The following is a 13,555-nucleotide window of genomic DNA, read 5'->3' as shown; positions in this document are numbered from 1 at the left end:
AGTCAATTCCTCATCTAGATAGATGTGTGTGCCTCTAAGCAATCCTCTGTTTCTAAGGATCATATTATTATCCTCTATACTACTCAGGATAACTGTTACATGTCTATCTCTTCCTCCCTCTACCTTCTTTCCGATCCTACTTGCTTGATGAATACACCCTGTCCACTTCAATTGATCTTTAAGGAAGTTCCTTGCTAAGATGTCAGTGCTTTCATTTTCCCTGTAGTCCCTTAACCCTTTGATAATGATATTTGTAGCCTTGCCTTGCTTGTCTTGTTTTTCTTTCATTTGAATTTTGATTTGCTTCTCAATGGTTCATGTTTGATTGTTTGATGACCCACTTACAACTTGCGACCATGATTTAGCCTCTTCTATTCGATCTTTAGTTGATTTTCTTTAGTTTCTAGTTCGACCATTGCTAAATGGATCTCCTTTATTTGTATTGTGTCCTCTTCTTTTACCAATTCTGACTTCTCAAGGCCGATTACCCTTATTTGCTCTAATTCTTGTTTCAAGGCAACCACTTCTTGCTGCTCTTTTTCAATTTTACCCTTCACGTGTTGCAATTTGTTCCTTAAGAGCTTTATTAATGGTGTTGATGTGGGACTATATAGGCCTTTGTTACCATGCTTATTTGCTTTTTTATCTTTTTTTTTTGCTACAAAATCCTTTGTTTTGTTCACACTTGATTTGAGACCCTTAATAGCTTCTCTTTGCCCTACACTGGTTTGAGAGGCCTTGCTAGATATGTTGTTTACTTTCGGCATGATCATTGAGGGGTTTGCCTTAGTTTTCGAATCTGCCTACGCCTTAAAATCCCCTTATATTTTTTTGCATTTACAAAAACCAATCTCTCATCTGTGTTGTAGGTGCCCTTCTGAAAAAAATCTGCCATAGAAAAACCCCATGATCCTGCTGAATCCTCCAATGTTATGGCAAATCTCTCGTCTGTGTTGTAGGTGCCCTTCTGAAAAAAATTTGCCATAGAAAAACCCCATGATCTTGCTGAATCCTCCAATGTTATGGCAACGTGAGGAAATGAAGGTCCATTGACGAGTTGAAGGTTGTGTTTCCAATAAGAGCTCCCACCTACTTGATGCACAAGGTTTAGCAATGGCAATGAACCCTTCACTTGAGATTGCAAACCACCATTGTACCCTACCCCCTCCACAATAATCGAATAGTTTGCAAATTTGTTTCCTGTTGTGTTAAGGAGTGGTATTTGTGTCTCCTCTATGTTGGACTCCTTTCTCAATAGTGGCAACCTTTCCTTTGGGTCCTCCTCCATATTAACCATCATATTTGTTTTATTGTGTTTTGCTTTAGTTATATTGATCACAATTAATTTGGGTGCCAGTTTCAATGAGATAAACACAACTCAAATAATAAGAGACATAAAAGAGAAGGAGAAAACCTCCCCTACAAACACTGGGTCCCTTCGAGTGTTCTCTCGTCCCACTAGCTGTCTACTGTCTTGCCCCTACTATCTCGCTCCTGTCTCTGCCTTTGTTGGTGAAACAATCAGTGCAACTCTCGATCGACACTACTCTCAGTCAACACTCTTCTCACTACTCGGTAACCTTACTGCTTAATATCCTGTGCTCAATTGGTATCCTCTCGATCAACACTATTCTCTCAATCAATTAAAAATTAACAATTTGTACAGTGATGTGTGGTTTAACGGTAAGTCTACTTGGGCAAAGCTCAAGAGACCACAGTTCAAATCACATGGAGTACAATGTCTTGCTGTGGTGGTGGCTCAAGGAGTAGATTCCCCATGATCGTCTTGGCGGCTACGTGAGTCTCGGTTCTTGCCAAAATCATAGGAACTTAGCATATCAGACTTGCATGTAGTTGGATGTTCTCTTGATGTTATAGAGGCAACTACGAGGATTGATCCTGGGTCTCCTATAGATTAAACCTGACAATTACCGATTCACCATGTGTTAAAAAAATAAATTAAAAATTAACAATTTAAATCTCAATCAATACTCTTCTCTTCTTCTTTTTTTCCAATAAAAATATTTAACTTATAAGTACTAATGAGTTAGGTTTCATTTTTATTTTTTAACAAGGTGGAAAAAATAAGTACGTTTGCTTGATCAAGACGTTGTAGGCATGAAAAGCCAGATGAAGTGCGAGAATACAGTTATTTCTTTTATATTCTTTTGTATTATATAAAAGGTAGTTTTTGCCGCTGACGTGGCGTCCATCGTGTTGGACGACAATTGGTTAAGACACGCGTTCAGTGTTTATCCGTTGATCTCCAAATCAAAGGGACGAACCATCTGGTGTGAAAGGATAAATAAGAAAGCACATTACCCCTTCTTAGATTTGGACCTCGATTAACATTATCGATCCATCAACTTTCAGCTGAACAATTTCATCAGTGAGAAGTCTGTGGCCGCAGCTGTTCTGATGGAGAAGTTTAGGTGTCTGCGAGAGTTTTCAGTGGGCGCGAGTGTGGCATTATTAATACTTTTGTTATGCGGATCACAACCAGTGGAAGCCCTGTATGGTCCTTCTTCAGATGTGCTACTACTCACTCCCTCAAATTTCAAGTCCAAGGTATGCATTCTCTCTCTTTTTCTCCTGCTATTGTATCTGTCAGATGAGGTTGAACTATGCCCTAGTTTTGTGCTTGTCATGGGAACCGAGTTTGTGACACATACTATGATATTGTTCTCTGTGATTTTATTAATGCGGAAGATAATATAATCCTCTGTGATTTGGATTATGTGGGGAATAATTGTCCGCACGAAGCCATAGGCTATAATGTTGCCACATACCGATATAACTAGAGGGAGACTTTTAATTCTGTTCTGATCTTACCCGTTTAACATTATCCTCAGCCTGCAACCGGAGCTTATTATGGCTAGATCAGCGTTTTCCAGAAAACGGGGGGATGTTTCACATGTTGTCTGTTTGTGGTAGCTGCTTTGTCTCCAACTTTATTCTGTTAATGAGCCTACATCTGTACAAGCAGGTTTTACACTGTTTTCAGGGAACACAACGGTGGACTAATGCACTTTTCTATTCAACACCTCTTTAGGTGATATTGGTGGATCTTTTAGGGCAGAGTGATTTGGAGTATCCTGGGTAAAATTGTGAGCAGCCGTGTAGGCCATAACAATGAGGAAATTGTAAGCAATTGTATAGGCCATACTGATAAAGAAATTGTAAGCAACCGATGCAGAAGTCCCACGCCATAGTGAGAACTTGGGTGCTTATGTAAGCCCTAAGATTCACCAGCCAAGATCAAAATTGTGGTTGACATTTACCATCTTTTTCTAGGATCAAATGTCATTAAAGTTCTGTTTAATTGACATATCGGAGAGATTCTCTTTGAACAAGATAACCCCACTCTGTCACAATCATTTCATCTCGAAGAGAAAATCAAGTGGAGGACAGATAACACGTCCTTCTCAGATGCCTTATCTGAAACAGTAAAAGCTCCCAAGACAAGATAACAACTCAAACTAAGGAAACTAGTGACAAGAAATCTTAGACTCTAGGATCTAAATTTTTAGCTATGCTGTCATCAAGGTCTGTTAGATCCTCTTGGTCTGAGTGGATGCTCATTAAATAAAAAAATAAAAAAGAAACATATGTTACGTTTGTTCCATCTGTAAAAGACCGCCTTTGTTCCATACGTTTGTTACAGTAACTTGAAATTATAAATAAATCCATAGTAGGCCTGAATAAGCTGGCACTTGGAAATGTGTCCCAAAAAAATCAGTTTTCAAATATTTCTGTGAAACCTCTTTCCTATTTATGTATTTGTTCCTAAGCCATTATTTTGATTGCTAAGAATATGTATTTGGCAATTGAAGGCCAATTGGACAGATGAGCCTGGTTGGAAGACTATCTCAGTTAGAGGGATTTTAATAATTTTACATCTTCATAATTTCTACTGAAAGTTTGAACATTGTTAGATATTATACCTCATGTACTCTGTATTCTAAGTTATTATATTTGTTATTGTTTATTCATAAAGATGCAAATCGTTTGTTTTTGGTGCAGGTTCTAAATTCTGACAGGGTTGTCCTTGTTGAGTTTTTTGCACCATGGTGTGGTCATTGTAAGGCTCTAACTCCAATATGGGAAAAGACAGCCACTATTTTGAAAGGTTTTGTTACAGTTGCTGCTCTTGATGCTGACGCCCACAAGTCACTTGCTCAGGCATGTTTGATTTCAAAGCGAAACTTGTTAGTCAGTTTTTTTTCACCCTTTATTGTTATTCTTCATGCACAAGGCTAGGACAGTTGTCCCAAAAAGGATATTGATAATGATTCATGTGGTAAAGGCCCTGGTTCCCAAGTAAGTACATTCATCAACGTAGTTGGCAGCTATTATGACTTCCCAGGGTGAGAGGATTCTCCCACAGGCACTAAGGCCTGTTTGTATTTTCCCGTTAGACAAATATGTTGCTAAGATCTGATTTGATCAAAAGTTTCAACCATATGTGCTTCATTGTGAGTCTCTATGAATGCTTGTGAAATCAACTAACTAATCTGTACTTGTATAAAAGTGCTTTACTTCAGACAATTATAAAGATGTGTTTTGTGTTCAGAGTTAGCCCGTTGAATATGGATTTTCAATGGGTAATTTGTTGACAGATTAATTTTTATTCCTACTTCTTGCTAAATTATGTTTAGATTGAATTAAGCTAAATCCTTTTGTCTCTGTTTCAAACAGGAATACGGCATCAAGGGGTTTCCAACCATTAAGGTATTTACTCCTGGCAAGCCCCCATTAGACTATCAAGGAGCAAGGGAAGCAAAACCAATAGCAGAATTTGCAATTCAGCAGGTATATGAAAATTTCTTGCTTATCTAATCAAATAAGTAACTTAGATATTTAGTTTTAAACTAATGTGAATTTTCAGTAATATCTTTTATTAGCTACCATGTATTTTGTGTTATCAAACTAGTCACAGACCTATGTCTTGAATCCTGGGCAGACTATTCCTCTCTCACATAGATTCATTTGATTTATTTGTGGTTGTGCTATCCTGCACATTGTAAAACTAAATACCTGTTCATGTGTGCACTATAAACAGTGAAATTAATTCAAAGAATAGTGACAGCAGGAGGTTTGTACTTTCAATTTAATGTCATATATAACTGCTTTCCACATCCCATTTGAAAAGTAGCCCTATTGGTATACATTTTAAGTTTTTACATTTAATATGCAGAACAGTGAACCATATTAACTCAGTAAAATTTTGAACAGTGATATCACCCTTTGAGCTTGTCAAGAAGAAGAAAATTTTTACTGAATGTTTAAAGTTACAGAATGTAATCAATTTACCAGATCTGTTAACCTCTTCAAAAGCTAATGCAAGCTGAAATGTTCTGGGAAGAAATTGATTGCTCGCAACAGCATATTTCAGTGATATACTTTTGCATTAGCTATGTTTGTCCACAATCCGAATGTATGTTGTCTGTTTATCCGTTTTGGTGTATCTGCTATTTTGTCTGATATTCTCATTCCTTGCACTTCAATGGAGTCATGTTTGGTGTTGAATCTTCTTAGCATTTTTTCCAAGCATCATCGAACTGGTTTTGAGCTGCAACCCAAATCTGATTTGATGCCTTTCTCCTTTACGGTATGTACCTGCATGTTTCCATATTCCGTCGTCCAATGTTTGCTCCTATGTTTCTATCTATGCAAATGTTTTGTTACGCCCCTTTAGTTCCTTTGGATTTGCAATTTCCTGGTCTTACTGTGAACTGGTTATGGTTTGCATGGTTGAACTGTGGCCTATAATTTATCTGATGTTCTTGTATACTTGTGTTTGCTATTACACACATAAAAGCTTCCACCATTACTAAATCAGATATTTACACTTTTGAAACTCCTGAGAATTTTTCATCTTTTTACATCACAATGTATTGATTTTCCCCATCCAAGTCATTTTATGTTGTTCCCTATCTGTGTTAATGGATCCATGGGGTCTTGATGTTGGACCCATGGATCCACATTTCAGATATGGATACGAATACGGATCCACCCGGATCTGCATAGGATCCGCCATGTAAACAGATCCGTCAAACCTGGAAATGTATCCCATGCTACCGAAACAAATCCTGTGTCAGCTAACCCTCACATGCCGGCTCCCAAGCAAATAACATTAGAGTTTTTAGTTTAATTTTTAATTTTTAAGGATATTTGCGAACTGTTTGAAACCATTAAAATCAAATACTCTTTAGATTTTTAGTTAGATTACGTATTACCTATAGGCTGTATAACACATGATAATGCTAGTAGGAAAGGTCTGACAAATCAAAATTATAATTTCAATTTCTGATAATGCTAAGTTGCTAACAGGAAAGCTTTGAGACAATACATAGATAATCATATATAGCATACAAAGGATGGTTGTGTCACTAATTATTTAATTAGATCAATATTATCCAACTCTAGATGAAGAGTCCTCTTAGAACAATATGATACATAGACTATAACATGTTCTCAAATAGTGTATAATATTCATTTACCATTGTAACTAGATGGAAACTTTTAGATTTTGAGGCTAATTTCAAGGAAGATGACAAGTTGATCATGATGTAGAGTTGAAATATTCAAATGATGAGCATGTAGACCCATTTTTTGATATGTAGTTAGACCTACTCTACATCATCATATCAATAAAGTGATCATTGATGAGATAATTAATTTTTTATCACAGTTATCCTTTTTGTATAAAGCATATGATGCATCGTGATTTCAGTCATCAGATTTATAACTATCTAATGATTTCAGTTCTCAGTTCTAATGTTTTGATTCATGAATGGTTTTGATTTTTAACTTTCAATATGTATTTTTAAATTAAAAAAAATATTATTGTATTTTTGTACATGGTGTTTCCCTATTGCATTCGGATCCTGGCTTTTCAAAAATCTGATGGATCCATATCTGTTTCTGTTTCCTTGTAACTTATTTTCCTGTTCTTATGCCTCTTTTCTGATGCCTGTATTCTCTGTGAATTGTTGGAGTAAGTTTAATATCATTAACAATTATGCAATGATTTCCCTGATGTGTGCAGTTGAAAACTGTTGTTAAAGACCGGCTAAATGGGAAGACTGGATCAAATAAGAAAAGTTCATCAAGTTCATCAAGTGCATCAGTAGAACTCACTTCAAGCAACTTTGATGACATTGTCCTCAAAAGTAAAGATCAGTGGCTTGTTGAATTTTATGCTCCCTGGTGAGTTTGTCATCCTTTTTATGTGAATTGTGGTTTTGATTACAGTTGTCTTTTGACAAATGCTGTCTACTTTAAAAATACGAAAAAAACATACATTTGAATTATACTTTGTGATTCTCATTTCAAAAATGTTGACTTTGCAACCTTGCTTCTGAACAAGTGTGATACATGACAAACTTACGCAATAGCCTACAAACAAGAAAGTTGTAATTTGACACATTAAAATTTCGTAGAATTTTAACATCTATATATATGACACCATATCAGCTGGAAAGTCTTTTGTAATTTTATTTTTTCATGCTATGTTGGCTGGTTGCAACCTAGATCCTTTTTAAAGTGATATATAATATGATAAAAAAGTAGAGCCTTTATGGACAAACTAACAAAAATGATGTATTATGTATCTTCCTATGGCAGGTGTGGACACTGCAAAAAACTTGCTCCAGAGTGGAAGAAAGCTGCAAATAACTTGAAGGGCAAGGTGAATATGGGTCACGTCAACTGTGATGAGGAGAAGGTAAGATGTTATTTGCAGATTAATTCCATTGAATGTGTCAATATCTGTATAATGGATTACTTGCAATTTTTTGGCAATCAGTATTGTACTCAAGAATCAACACACTTCACAATATCCCTCCAGTTGTGAGAAATTTGCACACTTGCACCAACCAGCTTCTATTTTGGAGTTGTTCACATTTTGTGTTGTAATTTAGCATTGGCGTGTTCTCCATACATTTAGCTAAGGACCCGTACATTCCCACCGCTCCCCCTCTTCGGAATTTCTCTAAAATTTGGGGGTGCTGCCGCAGCCACATGTGCATCTCCCTGCTTCTGACACTCCCCAGTCCCAGAAACTTGGTGGAACATTGTTCACAGCTAATACCTTGATTTTTTATGTTACATTTAATTCAAGGTCAACATTAGGAGATAATCATCTGTCACTACTATTATGAGCAACTGATCTGCTGCTTCCCCATTGTGCATTTTTTATCTCCATATGTTTTGCACTTCGTATTGGGCTTACTAGAACTTGCTGTCAAGATCTATTATTTTGTCTCCAGGACTAGTTTGAATTGAGTGGCTATGGCACCCAACTCAAGGTTATTGATATTCCACATTGACCAGGGGTAAGAATCAAGATGTGGCAGTTCATATTGATCTCACATTGTATAACTAGTATCGGGGTTAACTATGGTGGCATTATATTCCGAGTTTTGCACAAGGAGTACCTATATACGATTGCGCAAAATCACTAGCAGAGCTCATTCCCTCTCTTTGTGAGTTGAAGAACCACAAATTCTTTTCATCAGTATTGAGGCTTAACTATAATGAAAAGATTGATCCTGATTCCTGAGTTTAAAAGGTTCGTTTACATGGGAATCCCCCCTAAAATCTAAAAATCACATAATGATCTCATTTCTTAAGCATATGAATAGCTTTAACTTTTTGCACCATGGCTCAGGTCATCAGAGATTCTCCGCTCAAAGTCATCCTATCTTCCTGTAGATTTGTTTCATGTGAAATCCGATTCTTTCTAATATCGAGCTATGTTGTTGGATTTGTGTATCATCACATGCATCCGCTTATCCCCCATTAGGTTAACTTCTTAAAGTGAAAGACGTGATTTTCTACTCTAAGCAAAAGGACATGACATGGTTTTCTATTTAACACTATCCATTCATTTTGCATGCATTCAAAAACTTCTTAGAGTGAATGACATGTGATTTTATACTCTAGGCAAAAGGACATGACATGGTTTTCTATTTAACACTATCCATTCATTTAGCATGCATTCTAAAACAAAATATATTTCTATGCACCCTGACTATATTATATCCATTTGGACCAGCGATATCTTTGTTGATTTTGATATCCCAGAGCAGCCAGTGGTTTTGTTTGATCTTCAACCACATCTTACTTTTTCTTCATTACCAGCTCTGGGAAGTTACATAAAATTACATAGGAGAAAGGTTTAGGATAGAATTTTTCTATAATTGGCCCCATAGTATCACAGTATCACTGTTTACAGATTTGCATTGTAAGGCCGTCCTTTGAAAATTGAAATATTGAATTTTATGTTTTTAAGTTTTTTATGTATTATAATAAGGTATAGATGGCGTAGTTCTTTGCTCTTTCCAGATCTAAATTGTTGGCGCAATATTTTTCCATAGATTTTTATGTTTGTCGCTCCTGTATTTCCTCCACCTTATAAGTATGTGTACTAGTTGTAGTACAGGCCATGCTTGTTGGAGTTTGACAAGAAAAAACTTCTCTGTGGTTTAATTTGAGTTCAGAGGTGCAGATAATTTGGGGTTCCCTGGCTGCCTTTATTGCCTCTAATAAATATGTAGCCGCATGCCTGAGCTTTTCTTTTAGACAAGATTACTTTATATTAGACACGTCGTGTCCTAAGAATGTTATCAATGATGCACAGCTTCGCTTCTTCTGAACCCATATTTGCAGAGCAGTAGATCCTTTCAATATCTGTATCCTAATTTCTTCATTGATAAACAGATTGCCTTCTTACATTAACAGGCCCAGTGTTAAAAGATAATGGCTGTTTTCTCTTAAAGTTTATTACATATATGCTAAATATGGTTTACACCAATCTAAACACGACCCTTTCAGTATCTGTATCCTGATTTTTTCATTGATAAAGGGATTGCCTTAAGTTATTACAGAACAGGCTTAATGTTACAAGATGAGAGTTGTTGGCACCTGAAGCTTATTTGATAAATATGTATGCTAAATATGGATTAAACCATCTAAACCTGGGTTTTTCCATATGTTTTGGGATTATGCAGAGTTTGATGAGCAGGTTCAATGTGCAAGGCTTTCCTACAATCTTGGTCTTTGGTTCTGATAAGGAGAGTCCAGTTCCTTATGAAGGTGCAAGGACAGCTTCTGCGATTGAATCCTTTGCCCTTGAGCAGCTTGAGACGAATGTTTCTCCTCCGGAAGTGGTGGAGCTTACAAGCCAGGTAAGTGGGATCTTAATTTTTTTGTCAGCGTCAGTGTTAGGCTTTATGTAAATGGTGGAGCTCACTTTAGTTTCCCATTATTATTTTCATCAGGATGTATTGGAAACCAAATGTGCTTCTTCAGCAATCTGTTTTGTTAGTTTCCTGCCCGACATTTTAGACACAAAAGCAGAAGGAAGGGATCGTTACCTACAACAACTCATGTCTGTGGCAGAAAAATTCAAAAGAAGTCCATACAGGCATGTCTTTACTTCTCTTATTAGTATGGACTGTATTTTGGGAATTTTTATACAATAGTGCTTGTTGCAAAGACAAGGGAATTTTTATTCTTAAAATAGCCTATTGGAGCGTGCTTGTATTTTTTTGAGGGCATTTTTTGGTTGACTCTCTACTGCGCAACTTAACTCTAAATGTTTTCCACCATTGCAGCTATGTGTGGGCAGCAGCAGGAAAGCAGCCGGCTCTTGAAAAAGCAGTCGGTGTTGGTGGCTATGGGTATCCAGCCTTCATAGCTCTGAACCTTAAAAAGAGTGTCTATGCTCCACTTCGCAGTGCATTTGAGCTTGAACATCTTGTGTAAGTTGGTTTAGGGACCAGGAATACAATGTCCCTGTTTTCACTTGAACGTAGAACGTCTGGTTGCCGACTAGTCACACTACTTGAAACTTAGTTTGCATATTTTATGAAAAAACTAATGTTTGCATGTTGGAATTTCTTCCAGGGATTTTGTGAAGGATGCAGGGCGGGGAGGTAAAGGTAATCTTCCCCTAGAATCTGTTCCTGTTATTGAGGAAACTGAACCGTGGGATGGGAAAGATGGAGAGATTTTAGAGGAAGACGAGTTCTCACTGGATGAGCTAATGGGCAATGAGGATGATAAAAGAGAAGAATTGTAGGAGATTCATATTTCAGGCAAAGCAAGAAATGGAACAATTTCAGAATTCTGCCCTGTTCTCTAGAAATATATAAAGCTTGCTGTGCAAACTTTCACTTATTTTCTCATCATGACGAGAATTTGGAGAGGTAGAGAATGTGATTTAGGCAGGACACGGGTTTTTATTTCGATGTTGAATGTATGATTCTTGAAATGGTCCAACCAATCTAATGACATCAACGTTTAAATCATCACGGGTTTTGAAAGCGAGTTACAGAAAACATGAGGAAGTTAGACATGAATATATAACGATGCATTGATGCGATTATTTAAGAATAATGAACTTTATGAAACTATAATTAAAATCTTTTGCAAAAAAATGAGGTGAAACTGCCATTAAAATACAAATGAGATTGTTCCTAGTGTAGTGTTCTGATTTTTTCAGCAGGAAGATGCAATTTGTTTAGTGCATCAGTTGTTCATGTAATGTTCGATGATCAAACGATATTTTTCTTTTTGTAGTCAGTTAAGTATTTAAGAGGTTTCCAGTAGTATGTTTGTAAACCAACAGAAACACTTGCATTTTTTTGATTTTATACCCACACTTTCTCCGAAACATCGTGAATTGAACATGAAAAGGGAGTCGGTCAACAAACTCACTGTTTGCCATTTTATTGTCCTTGAAATTTCTTTTAAGGAGATTCACCAGTCATCTTAAAGAAAGAGCAAGAGAAGGGCAAGGTGAATCAGGTGAAATCATTTGCCCGTTTTGATGGGGTATGCATTAACGGAACTGTTCAAGAATGCACACCTGCACCCTGCATGGACTATGGTGTATGAATGAATGTTCGATGGAAGAGCAGTGGGGAGGGTAAAAAAGGCTTAGAGGCCCCTTTCATAATGTGTGGAAACAGGGTAATCTTAGATATTGGAATTTGGGTTGTCAAAAAACCAACACTACTTAAAGGTGGTCTTGTGTTTTTTGTTTTTGTTTTTAAATCTTCTTAGACTTATTAGGATAACAGAATATAGCACAATTCAATGAAGTTGTAATAACAACAGAAGTGAGTTCTCTACTTTTGGGGCGGAGTTCTCTACTTTTGGGGCGGAGGCAATAGTGTAATACTAAATTAAACATGTGGGCTGGAGGCAATATTGTCGTACTACTAGACACATTGAAATTAGATATATATAAAAATATTAACATAAATTTATGTTTTTAAATTAAAATTAAAAATATAAAAATATATTTAAAAAAATACAAATTTAGTTTGAAGTAAACTTAAATTTATATTTATATTTTATTTATTTGATTTATATTTTTAAATTATAATTAAAATAAAAATGTTAATAATAATAATATGATTTTAGTTATTTTGATTTATATTTTCAATTATAACTAAAATAAAAATGTTAAATGTTAATTTTGTATAATAATAATGAGTTAAATGTTAATTTTGTATAATAATAATGAGGAATAGGTGACATGGAATTAAATGATTTTTTTTTTCAATTATAACTAAAATAAAAATGTTAACTTTGTATAATAATAATAAGGAATAGGTGACATGAAATTAATTGATTAAAAAAATTACAAGTTAAGACATTTGATTCCTCTATATTTGATAGATTTGAGTTTAAGATGGATTTAGGCAGAGGTAATAAAAATGCATAATATTTATTTATCATAAAATAACTTTCAAATTAATTAGTATAGATCCTTTATGAAATGAGAGGTTTATATCTGTTTTTGATTTTTTTTATCTCCTTTGGTGCTTAAGAGATGTGGATTTAAGATAAATCTATGATTGTAAATGTAAATGCAAACTGAAAGTTTAAATTGTCGTTTTTCATGAGGCACTTGCATTTTAAAGAGTAGGCATGGTCCTAAGTGAAATGCATAGTGGTTTTAGTGCCTTGTACTAACAATACATTTATTTCATTGGATATTGGTTTGTGGAGTATTATACAATGCATTGGTCATACACGATTTACATTAAGAAGACACCAAGGTTGTCATATATGTCTTAGAAATGGTTCATAATGAGTTGAGGTCCTTGAGTCATTTCATTTACTTTGGTTGAGATGTGTGATTTTAGCATCCTCTCAGTGTTATGATAGGGTCCCCTTTTGTCTTTGGCCTCCCTTGATCTCACGGTTTTCTATTCTAGGTGGTTTCACAATTCTATTTGACTTCGTTAAATACAAGTTTATTTTCTTTGTTTTGGTTAGTTCCAAGATTGAGGTGGTTTTATAATTGGTTTGAAGTGATGAAATAAGGGACTATAGGAAATAAATTCTATGTACTAATGAACTTATCTTGTTATGTTTTTTTTTTAAATATCTTGCACCCAATCAATGTGAACCATGTGTTAGGTTCTTAGGCATTTCAAGGCCTTTGTGGTTCACATGTCCAAAACTTGCTTAAATAGTTGTGAGCTATCAACCTGGTGGGGTTTCCCAAGTCATTGGGTGCAACATTTGATCA

At 35.6% G+C, this 13,555-nt stretch overlaps 1 protein-coding gene across 1 annotated transcript; it reads left to right on the top strand.

The window, feature by feature from the left end:
• Positions 1-2,314: 2,314 nt before the first annotated feature.
• LOC149141907 (protein disulfide isomerase-like 2-3) lies at positions 2,315-11,318 on the top strand. The gene is made up of 9 exons (XM_089453140.1): positions 2,315-2,568; positions 4,024-4,182; positions 4,699-4,812; positions 7,052-7,212; positions 7,630-7,729; positions 10,017-10,193; positions 10,287-10,432; positions 10,623-10,769; positions 10,915-11,318. Exons 1-9 carry the CDS (start codon positions 2,419-2,421, stop codon positions 11,087-11,089), a joined length of 1,329 nt encoding a protein of 442 aa, XP_089309266.1. The 5' UTR covers positions 2,315-2,418; the 3' UTR covers positions 11,090-11,318.
• The last annotated feature ends 2,237 nt before the right edge of the window (positions 11,319-13,555 follow it).

The sequence above is a fragment of the Pinus tabuliformis genome, chromosome X (genome assembly GCF_031772625.1).
Source record: "Pinus tabuliformis cultivar Carrire ecotype Pingquan chromosome X, CPIR1, whole genome shotgun sequence".
NCBI lineage: Eukaryota > Viridiplantae > Streptophyta > Pinopsida > Pinales > Pinaceae > Pinus > Pinus tabuliformis.
This window is presented reverse-complemented; position numbering and strand designations above follow the sequence as displayed.

What these genes read in the sequence shown, in the direction of transcription:
- LOC149141907 (XM_089453140.1), top strand. Translation starts at nt 2,419, where the DNA reads ATGGAGAAGTTTAGGTGTCTGCGAGAGTTTTCAGTGGGCGCGAGTGTG. An exon ending in CAGAATTTGCAATTCAGCAG is followed by an intron (nt 4,813 to 7,051) that starts GTATATGAAAAT and finishes TGATGTGTGCAG; the next exon opens with TTGAAAACTGTTGTTAAAGA. An exon ending in TGGTGGAGCTTACAAGCCAG is followed by an intron (nt 10,194 to 10,286) that starts GTAAGTGGGATC and finishes TATTTTCATCAG; the next exon opens with GATGTATTGGAAACCAAATG.